This window comes from Eptatretus burgeri, chromosome 12 (assembly GCF_056783735.1).
Source record: "Eptatretus burgeri isolate ZD-2024b chromosome 12, Ebu_testis_v1, whole genome shotgun sequence".
NCBI lineage: Eukaryota > Metazoa > Chordata > Myxini > Myxiniformes > Myxinidae > Eptatretus > Eptatretus burgeri.
In genome coordinates this window covers 47942071-47964570 of record NC_140972.1, presented here as the reverse complement: position 1 = coordinate 47964570, position 22500 = coordinate 47942071, and the positions used below count along the sequence as shown (strand labels likewise).

The 22500-nt window shown below is 43.7% G+C and overlaps 1 protein-coding gene across 4 annotated transcripts in view; it reads left to right on the top strand.

Moving 5' to 3' along the window:
• The window catches only part of LOC147015559 (sodium/hydrogen exchanger 2-like), an 85211-nt gene that overhangs the window by 31157 nt on the left and 31554 nt on the right, over positions 1–22500 (top strand). For all 4 annotated transcript variants that reach the window (XM_085850411.1, XM_085850410.1, XM_085850412.1 and 1 more), the window contains exons 5-8: positions 9668–9885; positions 15126–15325; positions 21970–22059; positions 22167–22237. In XM_085850411.1, coding sequence (XP_085706537.1) covers positions 9668–9885; positions 15126–15325; positions 21970–22059; positions 22167–22237 — 579 coding nt within the window. The remainder of the gene's footprint in view (positions 1–9667; positions 9886–15125; positions 15326–21969; positions 22060–22166; positions 22238–22500) is intronic.

Sequence of the window (22500 nt, the reverse complement as noted above, 5' to 3'; positions counted from 1 at the left end):
TTTAATTTTTTGCAATTCCTTTTTAGGTCATCTCTACCAAGATGACCTAATAAAGCCGGACCAAATGTCCATCCGTACGTCCGTCTGTCAACAATTTTTCTTTCCGATCTTGATGAAACTTAGTATGGGTAGAGGTCTATGAGTGTTGCACAGCGATATAACTTTTGTCCGGGTTCAAGGTCAGGGTCAAGGTCACGAGGTCACATAAATTATAAAAATCGCCATTTTCAAAAACTATCTTGTCTGCCATTCTACAAGATATTCGGCAACTGTTTATTGATTATGATAGTAAAAAATATTATCTTGTATCTAACCGGACAGATTTTTGAATTTCCGTCCCGTTTGGCCACCACGTAACCTGGAAGATGGTCAAAAATACCTCCCGGTACAAAGAAAACTTTTTACTTCCGATCTTGATGAAATTTGGTATGTGGGTAGAGGTCGATGAATGATACTCAACGACATATTTTTCCTGGATTCGAGGTCAGGGTCAAGGTCAAGAAAGTTGTGAAAGTCGCCTGTCATTTTACGAGATATCTGGCAATGTTTCATCGATTATGATAGTAAAAAACATTATAGAGATGACCGTCACCCCCACACGGGGGTAATTTTTCTGGACTGGGTTTTGTTGGCAAATGTTTATGCCTCTGCAGCCGAAACGCCCGAGTCATTATGTTTTGTGTTGGCTGCCCGGCTGTGTGTCCATCCGTACTTGCGTAGCAGATTTTCTTTTCCATAATTTGTGAACCACTGAAGGGATTTTGACCAAACTTAGTGCAAGTATGTGCTATGATGCAAAGATGAACCCATTTGATTTTTGGGTTCAAAGGTCTATGGTGAATTGGTCATGTGACCTTCAATTGAAAATCTTTGTTACCACGATAACTTGTGAAAGAGGGGATTTCAACCAAACCTGGTGTAAGTATGGACTGTGATTAATAAACAAAATTAACTCATTCAATTTTGGGTTCAATCAATCAAAGGTCATGTGCCCTTTGAAAATCATTTTGCAGATCACAATTCGAGTTTGAAGCATCTAATATTTTCTCTTTCGCTCTCTCCCTCTCTCTCATGTGACCTTTAGTTTTTCATTGAGATCAAACATGATAGTGAATTGACATCGAACGTGGGTGTAGGCATATCCATTGACGGATTCACATCAAATTGTATTTTCTAGTTACCCCGCGCATTTAAAGCGAAAGTGTGGTTCAGCAATTGGTTCACTTTGTCTGTTTGTCTATCTTCATACGTCAGTCCATGATCGAGGAACAGCTTCATTTATTTTGAATGTTATACAGGGCGTTTCATTAAAAGTAAAACGTAACCCAAAGTTGTTTTTAATAATGTTTTTTTTTTATTTTCCATTGAAACAACATGAAACTTTGACATAAGAATCTTTGTAATATTTAGATTAAAGTAAAACAAAAATGAAATCAGTGATTTCAGAAGACAGTTTACAAAACATGTTCTAAATGGCTGTCCTGCTGCAGCAGGCACAAATGGATCCTCTTGGTGAAGTTGTCTAACTCGGCTGCATTCCTGAACCGGAATCGCTTTGATGTTGATGGCAATTGCATTTTTGAGGTCAATAAGTCTGAGGTTTCCATGGGTACACTATCCTTCGGGTAACCTCAAAGATAGAAGTCAGGTAGGTTGTTGTCTGGAGAATGTGGGCCCCCATCTTGCTGAAACCAGTGCACAACCTTGTTGATGTGGTGCTTCCTCGATAGTGCAACCCAGAACTTCTGGATAACTTTCATGTACCATTCAGTGGTTGTGGATACCGATTTCCCTTCATCTTGAAACCAGAAAGGCACAATGATGCCAGATTTGGTTATGGCCACCCATGTAGTGCATGTCTGGCTGTGCAACAGCCTTTTAAGAGCACCAGGAGAACTAGAACCCCAAAACACGTTGTTTTTAGAGTTAACATGACCACTTAAAGTGGGCCTCGTCAGAAAACCACACATTACTCAGAAAATTTGGATCCCTACACACTTTTTTTTTCTACTCAAACATTCACATATCGTCACATGAAGTTGTTTATCATTATCTGTTAGTTTTTGCTTCACATGAATGTTATACGAGTACATTTTTAGTTCCTGCCTCAGAATTATTTGTGCACTTGCTCAAGATATGTTCAATTCTTGAGATCAACGACGCAGTGATTCATATTTTTTTTTAATTAATTTACTTTTTTCTTTTCTGGGGCTCCTCAAAACTGCTTCATGGACCACTTCAATGTTTTCTCATGATCTTGCAGTCCTTGGGCCACGAGACTTTGAGCAATTAAGACTTTGTACTCTCCCGTGGGACAAAAAAAAAGCAGACTTATCTGGGGCTAATCTGATCTCGAAATTCTTTCTAAATCGTGTTTGAGTCTGTTTAAATGACTTTGTGGCAAAGTAAGACTCCACAATAAGGTCCTTTGTTGAGTTGTCCATGCCATCTTTGAATTTAACAGTATGAGACTGATGTTCCTCCAAATGATGCTTCATACAAACCTGCAATAGAAAAAAAATTGTATTAAAAAAATTACATAATTGTAATAAGGTTGCATTTTTTTTTATTTTTTTTATGAAGCACCCATTATTTTGTACATTGTAGAACATGAATCGAAACGCAAACCTGCAGTTTAGCAGTACTTTGGTTCTGAATTTAGCAAAATGTACAGAATCTCGGACCGAGTGCGCATGCACACAGTGGAGTAAGATAAGTATTCGAATATGTCTCCCTGTCTGGCAGTCAAACAAAATTGACAATCACGAGCAAGTTGCTCGTGCCCGCATGAGATTCCAAACGGTAGGGATGGAGCGGACAAAAATGCAAATGGCGTCTTCTGCCATTGTGCTAGCAATCTGGAAGCAACAATTCGTATTAATTCAATGTCACATCCGATGCAATTTAAATGCTCGAATGGTGATGAGGTGCTCATTTGAAACTGTTTGATATCTCTGGCTTATTGATGCCTCGGGTCTGTAATAATAATTTGTATTGGTGTCAAAGTCAGTGACCAATTGCAAATTAACAGTGGGATTCCATACAGGAATCTTCCTGTTTTTGAGGACGTCATAAAGTTCATAAAAAAACAGCCGCAAATAACTAATTTAACATATCAAAGATAGTGCATCAACGGCGGAAAACTTCTGAAAGTTTTTTTTGGGGGGGTGGGGGATTATTTAATTTTATTTTATTTTTACAACCTTTAAAATCTTTATTTTATTTCAATTGAATTATATACTCCAATACTGTAGAACACAAATCACCTCTTGGCACTTCCAAGAAACTCGTTTAGCAGGACTTGGACAAAATATGACACCATTTTACGTCATCTCGACCAATCAAATTTTCCGCTCGTGCTCTCAACGTTGGGGAATATCGAGACTCGACAAAATTTTGGCTTGCAGGGAATTGTTGTCAGGTCAGGCCAGATTAGATCTGTGACTTGCTTCAGGTATCATGTAAACCTGTACTAACCTGTTCCATGGTCGGGTTGTCGGCGACGAAACCGTCTCCCCCACCAGGTTTTTTGGTGAGGAGGGTGTTTTGGATATGGACACCCAGCAGAATTAAAAACAAAACCCGTCAAAGGGTGGAGGCCTTGTGAACCAACGGCCATCCATATCTAGTGCCCAACTGTGTCTGCGGACGTCCTCCTGCAGTTGGGTTACTTCTTATGAGGAGGTTGGTGGCAGGATTTGCACTCCTGCCACCGCAAAACACAAAAATGCAAAGAAATCTGAAAACTCACTCCGTGGGAGTACCTCCTGTGCAGCTTCCCTTTGCAGGGCAGCTCACCGGATGACGGGATTGGGGCAAAACATTTGGGACCCCCAATCATTGCTGATAAGAGGAAAACCACGGGGTAACATTCCCTGGTCAGATTGCGGGAGAGTGTGTCGGAGTGGTGCTGAGGTGTCTTCCACAAGACGGCGGTGTCCTTGGGTTAACCTGAGGTGGTCCCTTCGGGTGGGTGCCTGGAATGTCCTGTCCCAAAGAGAGCATGATCACCTGTTTCTGTTAGCATCTGAGCTCAAGCGTTTGGACATCGGTATTGCAGCACTTTCTGAAGTTCGGAGACCGGATTGTGGCGAGATCATGGTGGGTGGTTACACCTACTATTGCCTTGATGGTTACCATGCCCAAGGAGTTGCTGTAGCTGTGTCCAATAAGCTGACTCCAATGATAATTGAGGTAACACCGGTCAATGAGCGTATTATGACATTAAGGATTCGTCATTCCTTAGGTGTCATTTCCCTGGTCTCTGTTTATGCTCCAACTGAGGCGAGTGATCTCACCGTGAAGGATGCATTCTACGCCACGCCTAAGTCTGTGGTTGATCAGTGCCCCAGACGAGATACACTTCTCGTCTTGGGAGATTTCAATGCATCGACTGGAACTGATAGATATGGTTATGAGACGTGTGTTGGTCCCCATGGGTCAGGAACTGTGAACCTGAATAGCACTAAGTTCCTTGACTTTGCAAGAAGTCATGGACTTAGAGTGGCCGGTTCATGGTTTCCGCGCCCACAAGCTCATCGCTGGACTTGGTATTCCAACGCTGGCGGTGTGGCAAAGGAGATTGACCATGTCCTCGTTGATGGTTGCTGGAGGATGATCCAGAACTGCAGGGTCTACCAGAGTGCTCAGTTCCTCAATGCTGACCACCGGCTTGTTGTAGCAACTCTTAAGTTGCACCTAAAATCCAGGAGAATGGTACCATCCCAACTGAAGCTGGATGTTGGCAAGCTCAAGGATGAGAGGGTGGCTGAGGAGTTTGTGAACAAGCTGAGTCGAGATTTGAGGGGTCTGAGTGCTTTGGGAGGTCCTGAGGAGTTGTGGAGTGCCTTCAAGACCACCGTCCTTGATGTTTCCGGTGGATGTCTTGGAACTCACTGTAGGGCAAAGAAGAATTTTGTCTCTCAAGGGACACTGGATACCATTGACCAGAGTCGCAGGGCCAGGCTGAATGGCAGAGCTGAGCTGTTCAGGGAGCTGAGGCGTAAAACTGTATGTGCGCTAAGGGTGGACAAGGAGGCCTATGTGCGAGGCATCTGTGAGGGGGTAGAGCATCACCTGTGGTCAAGTGATTCTCGTCCTGCTTACAGGGGATTTCACGCATTGCGTTCATCCAAGCCCATCCCTCAGTGTACGGCAGTTAGAGCAGAGTGTGGTAGGCTCTTGACAAAGGAGTCTGAAGTGAAGGCCCGCTGGGCCAATCACTTTGAGCGGTTGTACCAGAATGATCCACCAGCTGTTGAGTTGGACGTCAGTAGTGTTACAAAGACTGTTGCTGACCCTCCAATCAACTGTAGTCCACCTTCACTTGTGGAAACACAGGCTGCGGTGAACCGGTTTAAATGGGGTAAAGCTCCAGGAATCTGTGGCATCCATGCTGAACTTCTCAAGGCTGTTGGTAATGCTGCACTCATGCTGTTGCATGCAGTTTTGTGCTCTGCCTGGAACACAGGCATCATCCCAACTGATTGGAAGAGGGGCCTTGTTGTCCCTCTCTGGAAAGGGAAGGGTGATCGCCAAAACTGCAACAACTACTGAGGGGTGACGCTGCTCTCAGTGCCGGGCAAGGTCTTTGCTCGGATAATTCTTGATAGGGTTCGCCACCATCTGCTTGAGCACCAGCACCCAGGGCATTCAGGCTTTACTCCAAAGAGTTCAACGATTGACCGTATCCTTGCTCTTCGGGTCCTCACCGAAAAACAGACGAGAGTTTCGGCAGGGGCTGCTTGCAGCTTATGTTGATCTCTTTAAAGCGTTTGATTCAGTAAATCGGGATGCCCTCTGGAGGATTCTTGGTCTTCGTGGGGTGCCACCAAAACTGATCGATCTGATGTCTGAACTATACTCTGGTACTGAGAGTGCTGTGAGATGTGGTGGTGCCATCTCTGACTTATTTCCAGTTGTTACTGGAGTTCATTAGGGGTGTGTACTGGCCCCCACACTTTTCAGTACTTGTATCGACTGGATTTGAGGGAGGATGTTGGAGAGATCAAGCTGTGGTGCATCGTTTGGGAATGTCAAGATCTCTGACCTTGATTTCGCAGATGATGCAGTCATCTTTGCGGAGACTTCAGATATCCTTTTGGGGGTACTCATTGTGCTGAATGAGGAGTCTGAGCCGCTGGGATTGCGGGTTTCCAGGCTTTCAATGACATCTTGGATGCTGCTGTCCTGTCTGTACCTATTTGTGGTGAGGATGTTGAAGTCGTGGAGAGATTCACTTACCTTGGCAGTGATATTCATGTCTCTGCTGGCTGAATCAGAGGTCAATAGACGTCTGGGTCGGGCCTGGGGAGTCATGGATTCACTGGATAATGGGGTGTGGCGCTGCCGGTACCTGTGCGGGAGGACAAAAGTCCGAGTCTTCAGGTCCTTGGTGCTTCCAGTCTTGCTCTATGAATGCGAGACTTGGACTCTGACCAAGGATCTCAGACGGAGTCTTAATTCCTTTGGTACCAGGTCTCTTCGGAGAATCCTTGGCTATCGCTGTTCAGACTCTGTCCAACGAGCGGTTGCTGAGAGACACTCATGAGATTTATTACCTGCATAGTCCGTGAGCGTCAGCTGCGGCTGTATTGACATGTGGCTCGTTTTCCTGAAGCTGTTCCTGCTCACCAGATTCTCTCAATGAGGGAGTCTCATGAGTGGAGGAGGCCAATGGGCCGACCACATGCCTCGTGGTGGCAGCAGGTTGATTGGCATCTCAAGGAGATGGGGATGGGCCAGGCATCTCTCTGGGGGATGGCCAGACGGAGGCCCCTGGAGTACCGGCGGAAAGTGAACACAGCGACGTGCTGCTCTGGCACATGCTCCCATTCCTGACCTGACCTGTAGGGATTATAGATCATAACGAGAAACGTAATAAGCAAGAGTTGAAAAGACCCTTCCCTTGTCCTTTTTCACGTGACTGCATGCGGTGAGGTGTTCGACTGTGATCCATTCTTACATAATTGGTTCACGAGTCAGTAAGTGACCACTATAATCGTTATGGGTGTGTGTGTCTGTCTGTCTGTCTGTCTGCTGTCTGTCTGTCTGTCCCGAGCATAGCTCCGTGGGTTTTGATCCGATCTTGATAAAATTTGGGTGGGAGGTTTATATAATGATATAGTTGTTTTCCTGAGAATGGGCTTGCTGCGCCCATTATGGGCGGAGCCACACCTAAAAAACATGTGTTTTTAGGGGGTAGCCGGTTTCAAGTTACATATTCTCCGAGGGAGTTTGTCGAATCTGGCAGGGGTTTCGGTATTTGGTTAGCCCAATGGCACCTGCATCGCCCCACGGTGCTCGATTTTTCATTTCCGTCCCAAGGTCAAGGTCACAAACTCAGAAAATGTCAAAAAAATCAATAAATTGGGCATCGAGCTCCTTGGGTTTTCAACTGTTTTGAATGAAAGTTGGTATGCAAGTAGTGTTCTTCGAGTACTACAAGTTTCATCATTTACGTTTTTCCCGATTCCCGCCAGTTTGCCCGTGGCGTCCCCTCGAAGGTCAAAAAATAAAAAGGCGAACCGTGTACATTGCTTGTGAACCATCGCCGTCTCCAGACTTGTCTGTTTCCAAAGGTTTTTATAGCAGTTTCACAATCCACTTAATTTACTATCCTTCATGCTTCATCGATCACTTCAAGGTCGATGCCTTTTCTTTATTATAGAACTGCAAATCTGTTCTGTATTTCCACATTGTAATGATCCTGTATTTGTCCTTTCATTTATTAATGGCAAATCTCTTTCACCTTTGTGCATGTGCTCCTGCCTTCATTAGTTTGAGTTCTAGATGTGCAACTATCAAATGGTAGTCGCTAAAGATGTCAGCACCCCTCAACCTTCACGTCTGTCAGATTTTATCCACATCCCTCTAATCACGAAATGATCTATCTAGTTGTTAATTTCTCCATTTGGTGACGTCGATGTTGTTTTTTGAATGTTCTTATGTGGAAACAGAGTTCCACTAATCTTCTCCCATTGTCATTTTATAGACTCTAATACTTACAGGAGGAATCGTTTTCATTGTTTTGTTTTTTTTAACGTGTCGCAGAAAAAAAGATGGAACGTCGACAGATACATCATCGGTCGGGTCAAAAAGACCATCCCAATGGGTGATTGGGTTGTTTCTTCATACCATTGGTATTGTTTTCTTTTGTTTTGGAAAAATTAAAAACATTTAGCCTCCCACTCTTGTACCTCACTAGGTAATATCTCCGTATTGGCGCAACTTTCATCATGCTTTCTGGTATCAAGATACTTGATATCAAATGTTTTCAGAATTTGAATATAAACTAACGAGTGAAACCTGAGACCATTTGCTCTTTAAGGTTATGCAATTTAATTATTCTTTGATCCCTCCAATGGCAATGATCATGTTTGCTGAACTGAAACTGTATTAGCAGTGTTCTCATCAAACTGCTATGCATGTGGTATTTATCTTGTCTTAACGGATTAAACTGGGAAGCTGGCTTGGAAACGGGCAGTACACGTTGATTGATGATCATAGGCTTTGATGTATGTGGGGTGGCAGAAGTCGAGTTGTTCGTTCAGTTCCAAGATTGTGATGCTGTTGCTTCTGGCAGGTTACATTGATGTACTTTAATTTGGCTTGAGCATCTAACCCTGAACTTGGTTTGTCTTCTTGAAGGATTTCATTCTCAGTTAGGTTTTGACTGAAAAAATGTATGTGTGCATATATATATATATATATATATATATATATATATATATATATATATATATATATATATTTGTATTTTAGTTGTACATGGCATGTCGTAGCCTGCTCACATGTTGAAAAAAAACAAAATAGGCCTATCATGACGAAATCTAAATCTGCTGACGATATACACACACCTGCAAAAAAGTAAGAGGATATCATTAGTATGGAGGACATTATTAGAGGTGAGGTTGGTACCGTTATTTTTGTGGTCACCTAGTGTATGAAAAACTAAAAACGTGGCCAACAGCTTTCCATACGTTTGCCATAGGCTGACTATACAACAAGAACAATGACGATGACAAAACTATAGCTTTGAAGCAGAAAGATTGGTGGCACCGTGAGCATCGAGTGGTTATTGCGTGATTGACTGACAGACATTTTGTATATTGTGCATACATAATAAAGAAACATCTTTCAGCCAATTGCACAATAACTGCTTGATGCACACGAATGATCCATCGCTCATTGGAAAGTTCTTGGATGGGGGAGTGACATGTGAATATTTCACGGGTTTCAGCTTGTTAACATTAATTACCCACATTGTTGCAATGTATCACATATAAAGGACTGGAACATGGATACCATGGTGGGATATATTTCAACGTTTGGTCCCAGCACTATTGCACAGGGTTGCCTGAAAGTCGTTTTACCCCTCCCCTTAAAGCATTCATTCTTTAACTCTTTTAATAGACAGGCTTAAATTGTGCAGGACTGCATTTACAAAAATTTATTGGTCATTGTATCTGTTTGCACTCCATCATTCTCCTCCAACATGCCAGTGTTGCTGCATACCACAGTGGTGGAGGGGAGGGTGGGAAGAAGATGTGAAAAATTTCGCAGGGTAAAACAACTTTCAGGCTACCCTCCCTGTACAAGCATGAAGATTTTCATGTAATATTTATAATTTTCTATCTTTTATTCCTCTCTTCACCCTGTGCTCCAGGCTTATATCGGCAGCTTTGACGATGCGTTCTTACGTGGATCTGAACCTGGAGTGGCGTTCCCGTACCACCCTACAGCGCACTCTTCGAGCTCTCTCATCCACCAGTGAAACTCTCATCTTCTTGCTTCTTGGGATGGCTACCCTTGATGGACCCCATGACTGGAGCTGGCCCTTTGTCATGTCGACACTGATTTTGTGCCTTATATGGAGAGCAACAGGTAAATTTGCTTCTGTTTTGGCAGAAGCTCTCCCTGTCAGCATTTGAGACCTGAGATATATATATATATATATATATATATATATATATATATATATATATATATATATATATATATATATATATATATATATATATATATATATATATATATATATATATATATATATATATATATATTGTTGCGGATTCGCGCCCGCCGGCGTGCCGACGGCCACGTAACTCGAATCGCGGCACGTCGCCCACCGGACGGACAATCCAGTCGTGACCCTCTCGGACTAACGCCGGGAACCAGTCACGGGTGGACCTTTCGGTCTCACCGCGATCGAGCCAATCAGCCCCCGTGTGGGATAGGGTTGCTCGCCAAATTCGACCTACCTAAGTACCCACACGGAGGGTAGACCGGGCGATCGCACCTCGCCGCAGGTCGACTTCGGACGCGGGCCACTTAAGCAACCCGTTCCGTACTATCGGGATAACCGAGCGGTGTTATTCGTCGACCTCGACGGTTCGATTAATTATCGGGCGTATTCAGCCCACTACCAACCCTTGACGTGAAGCAAGATGAGGATTCAATGAAAGAAATGACGAAGCGAAGCGGGAAACAGTTCAACACAAAGCACATTTATTCGCGATGAACGGAAAGCGCACATATACAATTCCACCAAAAGCACATAGAAAAGAAAAGAAACACAATGCAATTTTACACAAAAAGCAAATGCGACAATGCAGATCTAATACCGATTACGCGAGCACACGGCAACACTTATACAATTTTACTTCACAGACGGCGCCGACAACACACATTCCCAAAAACAAAAGGAAAGAGAACCCTCAAGGATGAGGCGGGCCTGAGGCCGAGACCGGGTCGGGCCTACCCGTCTGGTGATGAGACGCGGAGCGGCGATGGTGCCTCAACTCCGCGGGCCTCGCGGACAGTGTCTGGTAGGGGGTGGGAAAGGGGCCCCCTTGGTCGCACTATCTCAGGGCGGGGGAAACAGGAGGGGGTTGCTGATGCTCGGGGTATAGAGGATTTCCACTCTGCCTCGAGTCCCGCGACGAGCGTCTCCACCTCGGCCAGGTCGCGCCGTCGGCCTCCCTGGTGTGCAGCTCCCTGCACGACGCGAGCACCCCCTCGTCTGCCCTCGCCGCCTCTCCACAGCTCCGCCCTCTTCGCTCCGACTCCAACGCACACGACGACGACCAACTCCTTCTTGCTTCTTCTTCCCAACTCCACCGCCCGCGAAGTCTTAACTCTTGTCCACTTGACTGACGAACGCGGTCGCTTATATCAGCCCCGTGGCTTCGCTCTCTCATCTTTGACCCCCTCCCTTCGACCTTTCACCTCGCTCCCCATTGGCCCGAGAAAAAGTGGGCGTGAATGCTTTTTGATCCATAAATTTGCATATATCGATCGCCCTCCAACGCCCTAGGGGCGGGGCCAAATCGCCCCTCGCTCACCGATTGGACGGAACAAAAGTGGGCGTGTGTCGTTTTTGAAGTGGAAAATCCGTGGTTTTGTACACGCTGTTCGGCGCGCGCCCTGCACGAGTCCAACACCGGTACCCACAAGCGGCGCAAGAACGGTGGCGATGCGACGATTGCGAGGTGTGACGTGAAGCGGCGCCGCGGTGGGTGGTTGATGTTGTGGTTGGTGGTGGTAATCATGGCAGTTGGTCCAAAATAAAGATAGCAAAAGAAAAACGGCTATCCTGAAGAGTCGCAGCACGCATAAATGACATGTATTCCCACTAGACAACGGGTTTGGGCCTAACTACACATGTACTTACCGAGATATCTCACCTAAGGGACCTGAATGGTGGTTTGCGAATTTGGTAACCACAACAATATATATCCCCTGTAAAGGTCATTTGTGCTCTGATTATCTTGGATAAAATATAGAAGGAAAATGAAAACAGGTTTGGTGCAAGTTCTTCACAAGAATATATGTGTGCATGCTTGGAAAATATGAAAGCAATGTACACACACAAAAAAGCTTGCTGATTGGTGTGGTTCATTTTTGTCATCTTTTAGTGCCACATTTATGCTGGAAAGCATGTTCAATCCAGTTTGATATAATTTGGTTTAATTGACTTTTTTTTAAACTTGAACCATGGTCTTTTCACTTTCGGGTTTACACCGCACAGCCATAAATAGCGCTGCTTTCCCTCCCCCCCCCCCACGCTGCCTTTCCCTCCCCCCCCCCCACGCTGCCTTCCCTTCCTGCCTCCCCTCATGCTTCCTTTCCCCTCCCCTCACGCTTCCTTCCTTTCCCCTCCTCTCATGCTTCCTTCCTTTTCCCTCCCTTCATTCTTCTTTCCCTACCACCACCCTCCTCACCCCCCCCCCCACTCTCCCTGCCTTTGCTCACACATAGTGGAATTTTCAGGTAAGAAAAGTTTAATTTGTCATTGTTACATCAGAGATTAATGTGGAATTAGAGTGTCACAGTTCCTCAGATGATGGACCCCAGTCCACATCTGGACCACAGACATCAGTTGGGAATGCGAGCTAATTCAAATGCCTCGTTCAAAGGCCTCTGGTGTTTCTCCATTCAGGGTGGGTGAGAAGGCATCTATGTGTGCGCCATTTATATGATGGGCGTTAACCTGGAGGACTTGTCTGCCAGCATTGGTCGTTGGTGGATATTAAAGATCCCATTGTGTCTTGTGAAAAGTGGGCAAGTTATTGCAATCACCCTGAGCAAATTAGAAATTCCTGACCAAAAAAAAGCCAAAAACTTTCCCTGCTGACACCACAAGAAGATGGTGGTTGTTGTTGTTGAAGTACGGTAATTTACTATTATATCTACTCCAGTCCTACTGAAGCACATTATGTTGTTTCTTTATTACCTCTGCCACTGAAGGTGGAAGGAATTTATGTTTTCACCCCTATTTGTCTGTTACTTGGTGCTAAAAAAATTTTTGCCAAGTATGTTGGTCTGTTGTGTCCATCTTTCCGTCTGTCTTTGTCATACGATTTTTGGCCACAGTTTTCAAGCAATCGTTCTGAGTTTTTTTGTGTATGTTGGTGACCAGCCAAGGACAGCAATGCATCATTTTGGTGAAAATCCGGATACTTGAATTTTTTTTTAAAGTGATTCTTTCCCCATTGAAAGATCGAGCCAAAAATGATATGTAGTACGATATTTCAAAAATGTATTGGGCCTGATATGTTCTCATGGATCGGCATTGTATTATGGAGGCTATGCGCTCTCCTGAGTGCCCTTCTAATTCTATTTATAACATCCTGCCCTATTCCTGCTCCTAAATTATGCATAGAACTGATCGGATTGAAAACCTTTTCTCATAAAACTAACTGTTAAGCATTATTGTAAAGCGATTATGTTTTTAGAGTCTGATGTATAATTGGTTTGCTCTGAATTCTCAGTAATTATGCAGTGGTTGTATGGTTTCCCATCATGCCATTTGGATGAAATAATGACATGCAGTTTGAAGATTAGGAGCACATGCTTGGTTCTGATTTAATTCCTTCCCTTGCTGACAAATTTGGCTCATTAAGTGGAATTCCCCCCCCCCCCTGGGTTGAGTGAAGAGGCGTTGAAGTTGTCATTCATACAGTGCCATGAAGATCTTGTTGACTTGTATGGAATGCTTTCAAAGGTTTATAATTGTCTTTTACCTTAAGGCAAGTAATACACACACACACACACACACACACACACACACACACACACACACACACACACACACACACACACACACACACACACACACACACACACACACACTGACATTTCTTCGTATAGATCTCTGTTCTTCATTGCACGGCTCGCGAGCCACTGGTGGCCGAAAACGCAGCCCCCTGGTGTGCAGCCAATAATGCACAAATGTGGAAACCCCCATCATAATGTGCCATAATTGCTATCAAATTGTACAAATGGTTTCAAATGAGTGTTCCAACGTGAAGCATAAAAGTAACATAACAATATCAGGAGATGGCAGTGGACAAACAATTCTGCTTGCAGCCCAGTTAACGACAACGAAGAAGAGTACGTGGGGCAGGTCCGAATAGCAGCCATTACAGAGTCCTGCAGGCGGTGTGGTGGCTCTCGCACTGATGTCTTATCAGCAAAAGTTTCCCCCCCCCCAAAAAAAAGAATAGTGAAGATCACTGGTATAGATTATACATGGGTCAGTGTTCAGCTGTCCTGCCTCCACCCCAATAAAATCATGTGCCGCCATGATATGAAGCAGCACAGATAAGCAGGCCTCAGGCATTAGGCCTGTTACTCCATGGCCCAGTGCAATTGGAATGATCCCAGGTATATAACCACAATGTATTATATATTCACATTTGCTGTACACATGTTTTTGCTTAACGTATCTATATCAGGGTATGAAACAGCACATATCGGCAAGCCTCAGGCCTGAGTGTTAGTCCATGGCCCAGTGCAATTGGAATGATCCCACGTATATAACCACAATCTACTGTATTAAGTATGCACATAAGCTATACTCATGTTTTTTCTTCATGTATGTACATCAGGTTATTATTAATATAAAATAGTCAAAGCTTAGAAAGGAACGAAGCACTTTAGGTGGGAGAGCTTCTTCTTCTTCAGTTTGGTTCCAGTATCGGCTCAAACGTGCATTAAAGCAAACTTCTTTTTTATCTCCAGTTTGTTATCCCAGTTGTCTTTATTGGTTTCTAGTCTACAAAATATATCAGTAACTGAAAATTGCTTTTCCTTTTATTTTGCCAAATAGACCAAACACGGTGGGCTATAGGGTTTCGTCTTCGTCTTTGTCATCTTCTTTGTCTTCGTCTTCTTCTTCTTTGTCTTCTTCCTCTTCATTTTGGTTCTGGTATCAGCTTGAGTGTGCGTTAAACGCAAATACATTTTTATCTGCTGAACATTCATTGGGACCAGTAGGGGGACATGTTTTGCAAAGCAATTCTTGCTCTTGTTTTTATTCATTTTACTCCCCCTCTCATGCGTACATAGTACATAGATGGCCTCTAAAATGGAATTTGTTTTTCCTTGTTGCATTGCAAGATGACAATATTAAAGAAACGGACTATTCTTTTTTCCCCCGAGCATTCTTGACTGTGCATAAACAGGAAAGACAAGATTTGATAACAAGGGTGAACACTGCAGGGCAGGAACTTTGTGCAAATCGAGTTGCATCGAACTGTTTTACCTTTTTAAAATAATAATCATTTTTATTTGGCATTTTTTATTGTCATGCCTTTCCATTCCAACCTATCCATTGCCAGGTGTACTTTTGCTCTCCTGGGTAGCCAACCGTGTGCGTTTGGTGCCCATCTCATACAAGGACCAATTTATTATTGCATACGGTGGTTTGAGGGGTGCCATCGCCTTCTCTCTCGTGTATCTCATTCCAAAAGTTTTCCATCATCGAGCCCTCTTCACCACTGCCACAATCACCACTCTTCTCTTCACAGTCTTTGTGCAGGTGATCGATATCAATTGTTTCAAGTGGGGGAGGGGGGTTCATATTTCCCTGTTTGGTTGCCTATCTCATCTGTCTTTATCCCACTTGAATGATGAAAGAAAATGGCGAATGGCTTTTTGGTGTTTATTGTTACTTCACAATTCCTTCAATTAACAAACTTGCCGTTTTGACTCTGTATCACGTGAAAACTTTGTTTGTACAGACTTGCCAGACTTCTACCTCTGGGCAGATTTAAGATTTGTTGCCTCAGTGGTCAGTCACAACTTGAATTAATATTTAAGTCCTTCCTTCCTTCCTTCCTTCCATCTGTCCATCTGTAAAAAAGAAGAACCTTTCTAACCCTCTGTGCGGAGATAATCCGTCACAAGTTGCGTTTGCAGTTTTGCAATGTGCGCCCACATACCCATGCACACAAACAGACATATTACTTGGCAAAGTTTTTTTTATTTTTTTTTTCTGACAAGTATGTTGATCACCTTCATCTGTCTGGTTTACTTGGCAAAAAAAAATTGACAAGGATGGTGTGTGCGTGCGTGCGTGCGTGCGTGCGTGCGTGTGTGTGTGTGTGTTTTTCTAAAATCCTCAATTTTCATCCGATTGACTTGAAATTTCAACACCATTTGCATATGAGGTTGCTGAACTCAACCATCTATTAATTTTGAGGTCCACATAGACCGGATTTCTAAAATCCTCAATTTTCATCCGATTGACTTGAAATTTCAACACCATTTGCATATGAGTTCGCTGAACTCAACCATCTATTAATTTTGAGGTCCACATAGACCGGATTTCTAAAATCCTCAATTTTCATTCCGATTGACTTGGAATTTGAAAAGCATTTGCATATCAGGTCACCGAATTCAACTACCTATTAATTTTGAGGTAAACATAGGCCAAAAGGTCAATTTGGGCCAAATTTTCTAAATCCTCAATTTTCATCTAATTGAGTTAAAATTTGCTAAGGATTTACATATCAGGTCACTGAATTCAACCACCAATTAATTTTAAGGTCAAAAGGTCAACACAGGCCTAATTTCTAAAATTGATAGATAGGGCCAAAAACTAAATATATCACGATAACTCAAAAAGTTGTGGACGAGTTATGACAAAACAAGGTGGATGAGTTGAATCGGTGACAAGAACAAGTGGATTGGATTTTGGTTCAGATCCAACCCATCAGTGGGATACAAAACGTAAACGGTTCTACATGGCAGAGGTTTGCACTTTACCGAGTGTGGTTCTACTTTGTGCTGTTTTGCCAAGTTATCACTCGATGAGTGATTTTTCATTTGCTTGTTTGTCTGTCCTCTCGCCTCCAGCCAAAAACGATCAACTGATCGTTCTGAATTTTTTTTGTTTTGTTTTGTGTTTTTTAAATGGTTTCGGAGTTACACACACACACACACACACACACACACACACACACACACACACACACACACACACCAGGACCCCGACATTCACAGGGGAGACGTTCCAGGAAAACCCTGCGAATGTGGGGCATTGTTTCAATCGGAAATGGGGCGGATAGCTTCCAGGGATTTCCCAATTCGCGAATGTAAGGGTAAAATCCACGAGCGTGGGGGGAAAATCCATGAGTGATTTGTCATTGTTACAATGGAGACAAGAGAAATAACATTATTGGATCGCAGCGGTTCCTGGTTCATGAAAAAGGTCCCAAATGGCGACACCACCAAAGTCGGGGAATTGGTACAACGGGGACAAGGGGGTTAATGTTATTCGTTTGTGGCGATTCTTGGTTCAAAGGGGAAAGTTTTAAAGTTTAAAATATTTTTGATCACGAATGCACGATTACAGTTTCATTCAAGATGCTTACAAAAAAAAACATGACAACACCAGGTACCGTTTCCAATTTATTGAAGAATGCATTTTAAAGTATCTTCACCATACCGTACCACACTGTCAAATGATAAAAACAATATCATGATGTACCGTTTCAATTTTTTTAATAAACAAGCACAGCACACATAACTTTGCAAAATTATGATGATGAAGATGATGAGGTGCGCCGGATGTAATAAGTCTTGAAAATAATTACACCCTGGTCGAGCGGCTGCATGAGGGAGGTGGTGTTCACCGGCAGGAACATGACCTCAACATTCAGGTGAGCACCGTTCAGGTCCATGGGGTGGCCAGGAGCATCGTCAAGCAGCATGAGTACCTTGAACGAAAGGTTCTTTCTTGCCAGGTACCTCTCGACCTGAGGAATGAAACCAGTCCATAAAAAATTCAGACGTCACCCACGCCTTCCTGTTCACCCTCCAGTACACGGGCAGCACCTGATTGTTTTTGTTCTTCATTGCACGTGGATTCAGGGAATGGTAGAGCATCATGGGCTTTACCATGAAGTCCCTTTCGGCATTTGTGCAGAGAAGGGATACCCGGTCCTTTGCGGCCTTGAAGCCAGCTGCTTTGCTCTCACAATGTGAGATGAACGTTCTTGTTGCCATCTTTTTCCAAAACAAGCGATAAAGAGCTGCTCCGGCAGGTGCCCCTTTTCCTCAATGAGGCTCGCGAGTTCTGTATGGAATGTCTTGGCCACGTCATGGTCTGCGGAGGCATGCTCCCCTTCCAGCTTGACGTTGCGCAAATTATCTCGCACCTTGAACTGGTGGAACTGCCCCCTGCTTGCTGTAAATGGGCTGGAGGTGCTGCTTGTACCCACCACACTCGTGTTACACCACCCGCATCAGAGAGATGTTTGTGCAGGAGTTTCGCCTTCTCCCATATCAGTGGTCCGCTTAGAGGCATACCCTTTTGAATGTTATCCTTGATCCTTGGAAGCCATTTTCGAAGAATGAACAGTGTAAGAAGCAATACACAGGTCAGAGCAACAGGACGAGAATGATGGCAATCCAGGAGCGGTGAGTAATCTGCGCATTGTTTATGGGGGATTTTTACGGGTGATGCTGTATTCAGCAGCTGATAATAGATGTGATGAGTGATGCCATTGTGTAATTAGTCCATATGTAGCTTGCTGCTAATTTCACTAATAGATATGCTGAATGTTTCCATTCTTTAACTCACAGGACGTGACATCTTCCCTATCTGCAGGCAGATTATGCTGAGCGTTTTTAAAATGTAGCAGCTCAGATGGTGCTGTTTGTAGCAAGATGGTGATTTACACTAAGATGTGCTGAATGTTTCCATTGCATGATGTCCATTTGTGGCGACCTGGTCATTACTGGATACATAAATGGATGCTGTTAGTGTTTTCATTCTGTAAATAACTCACGGGAGATGGCGTCGCGGGGAATGACATGTTACGCTGGTGAAACTATGTTTATGCCGCGAAGCTACAATACATGCATAGGAAGCAGATCACGTTCGCGGCTCGTGGAAGATATGTTTTTTGCATACATACAGTATTGTACTGTACGTACCTCCAGCTGCTTTATGCATGGCTTGTAGAAGATATGTTTTAGAACTGTTATGCTTGTGTCTCATGGGGAAAAAAATCACCATAAATACATGGGGAAATTCCCTGTGAATGTAGGAGCATGTTATAAATTATCAACTGCGAATAGGCGGAACCCGCGAATGTTGGAACTGTGAATGTCGGGGTCTGGGGGGTATATCAAAATATGTAGAGTGTGATGAGCACTCCCCCGATCTCCATTGGGCATAAAGAAAGACACCAAAGCGTCACCTCTATTCTAGAGGCCTCAGCCCAGCCAGCACCCGGCCCGACTCTGTCAAACAGACAAAGATTACATGGTCAATATCAGTTAAACATCAAACGGAGTCACCTAACTGGATTTCAGGCTTATTTGCTCAAATCAAGGATGGCATCCTGACAAATATCTTACAAATGATGACCTAATTCGTCGTTTAAACATCAATTGTACCTCCTGGCTGTTGTGAGCATTGCCGTGGATTGTCTCTCACGGTAAAACCACGTAATCTGCAAATAATTATGCGGTTTTAACGTCTGAGACACAATCTGCAGCGATGCTCACCATAACAGCCAGGATATGCGATTTATATTTATATATATATATATATAATTTTTGTTTTAGTTATTATTTATTTATATATTATCTTGTTATGGTTTCCACCCGTTCGGCGTGTTCGGTTTCCACCCGCTTTTAACTAATCGCGGCCGCACGCGCCCACCGGACGGGCAATCCAGTTGCAGCCTTCCGGATCAACGCCGAAATCCAGCTACGGGTGTGTTTTTAAAGCACACCACAACCTTGTCAATACTCTACCCGGGCTACAGGGTCCAATCGCCGAATGGTCGATGTACCTAATTATTCGCACGGGCAGACTACTGAGAGATTGTACCTCAACGGGACCTGCTTGGAAACGAGCCGCTTAAGCAGCTCGCTCCGTTTGCGATTTGCCGAGCGGTGTATTATCGCGAGGCCCCGTTGGACCCGATTATCTTATCGGTATTAAAAACCAGCTATTATTCCGAACGCAAGTATAGCAGTTCAATGGAGGAAGGGGACACAACGAGCAGGTGAACATTCAAACAAGGACATTTATTTGTCACACGTATGCAGTCATGCAGTGAACGAAGCAATGCAGGTATTCCAAACACGAATGCATTGCAATGGAGGTAGGGATAAGACACGAGCAAACAAAGACCTACAGCCGTATCTATTTATTATGTACACAATCACTTAACCACAATTCTACTTAGCGGACACGGCACCACAACAAAGAAAACCACAGGAAAGGAAAGGGAAAGAACAGGGCCCGTAGGCCTTTAATGTTCGCGGAGCGGTGGAGACCGCAAGAGCTCCGAGAGGCCGTGCTGGTTACCTGCCACCCTCGTGGTGACTCGCTGAGCGACCCTCGATGTTTCGCCGTAAACACGGCAGCTCGGTTGGTCCAGGCCCCTCCGTGCGGCCTGGTGGATTGGCTCTAGCCGACGACGCCTCAGAGGAACGAACGGGCCTTGCTCTTCTACGAGTTGATGCTCTTTTAAAAGCCCGCCCGCTCCTCAGCGTTGCTCCGTCGCCCGCGTTTCGCTGGCTGGTGACCCCTCTCCGGCCATCACCACCAACCCACAGTTCGGCACGGTACTGCAGGCTTGGCTGCGCTCCAGGCTTCGCTGCACTCCGATGACCCCGACTGCCCTCCACTGGACTCGAACCTTGACAGACTGCTCACAGACTCCTGGCGAACTCCAGGCAAAACTGAAACTCGGCGGTTCAGCCCCGCATTTTATGCGGTCCGGGGGGGGGGTGAGTTTGATCCCCCGCCTTCGACCATTCACCCCCCCCCTCCCCCGCTGGCTCCGCCCCTTTTGGTATTTTGATCCGATCTCGTCGCGAAATTCGGAGAAAGCGGACGTGGCAGAGATCATCGGCCGTGGAAAGCGGACATGGCAGAAATCATTAGCTCCCGCCCCAACGAGGGAGTCTCCGCGTCAGTCGGCGGAGATGCCACTTGTCCACGGGATGCCGTTGCTGGCAAAAAGATGGCAGCGTTTGTGGAGATGAAGGTGAGGCGATGTTGTTCGTTTGTGGAGATTTTGTTTAAGAGATGGTGAGGAGATGTTGTGGGGATGGCGTGGTTGTTGAGATGCAGTTGTTCCAAAATAAAGATGGCAAAAGAATAATACTACCTCAAAGATCACAGCCCGGTCATACGAATAAATCCCTTTAGACAATGGTGGGGAAATATAATCTGAACACACACTTATAGACATAACTGATCCCTGGGAAACCTGAATGGTGTTCTGTGAATTTCCACAACCGTAACAATAGTATATTTATTTATTTATTCATATATATATATATATATATATATATATATATATATATATATATATATATATATATATATATATATATATATATATATATATATATATATATATATATATATATATACACACACACACACACACACACACACACACACACACACACACACACACACACACACACACACACACACACACACACACACATATATATATATATATATATATATATATATATATATATATATATATATATATGTATACATATCTACATGCATTCGCACGAGTATTTAATCATGCTGTCCTTTTTCCAAGCATCATTGGTGTGTAAATACTTCTTTTTTGGACAACATAATTTGTGTGTGTTTTGTGTGTTCCTGTGTTTGTCTCTTTTTGACAGTAAAGTTTTACTCTCGAATGGTCTGTTTGATCCTCATTCTTTCATGTTGCAATTTGAGAAACTCATCTGCAATTGTCACTGAATCAATGAGTTGATTATTCCAATAAAAATTTTTGCTTGAGAAATTGAAGGGAAAATGGTGAAGCCGTTGTAATGCATGCATGCATGGTGTATTCAAACCGGTGGTACTGTACGTCATTTTGTTTGCATATCCCTATCACCCAAACCATTTGTCTTGCATTTGTGATTCTCAGACTAAGTTAAAAAAGACAACTAATTCCAGCCAAGCAAAACTTGATTTCACAAAGGGTGGAGAAGAGTAAATTGGATAACTTCACATAACTTCAAAGAAAACCTGTTCATTTATTATTATTTTATTTTTTTATTTGCACTCTGGTTTTGAATACCATTGGAATACCTATCCTTGCACATTGGAAAAGGATAAATTAATTTTACATTTTTAATATAATTGTTTTATCTGAGCATCTATGTTTATCTTCCTAGGGAATGACTATACGTCCACTGGTAGAGCTCTTGGAAGTGAAAAAGAAAAGTGAGAGAGAGCCAACAGTAACTGAAGAAATAAACACTCGGGTAAATTAAATGCTCTTTCAATGGAGTGAACTTGCACTGGGAAAGTGGGTGAGTAAAAGATCATCCATTTTCCATGTCTTTGCCCCCTTCCTTCCATTCCCCAACAGATATTTGATCATCTTCTCGGTGGTATTGAGGACATTTGCGGCCATCTTGGTCATCATCACTGGCTTGCTGTGTACGTTTATACAAGTTTGAACTTCTCAATCATGGTTGACATGTGGCATTAGTGTTATGCTCAGCATCTTGCTGATGCTCTGTTAAAAAAGATAATGCACAAGCTTCATGAAAGCTGAAAGAATAAACATCCCTGAGAAGCCTATTTGAACACCTGTTTGATTAAAGGTCATCATAACATGTCTGTGTGTTAACAAACCACACCTCACTAAACAATGTAATGCAATGAACCTGTAATGCTGTTAAATAAGCGTTTGCCAAATT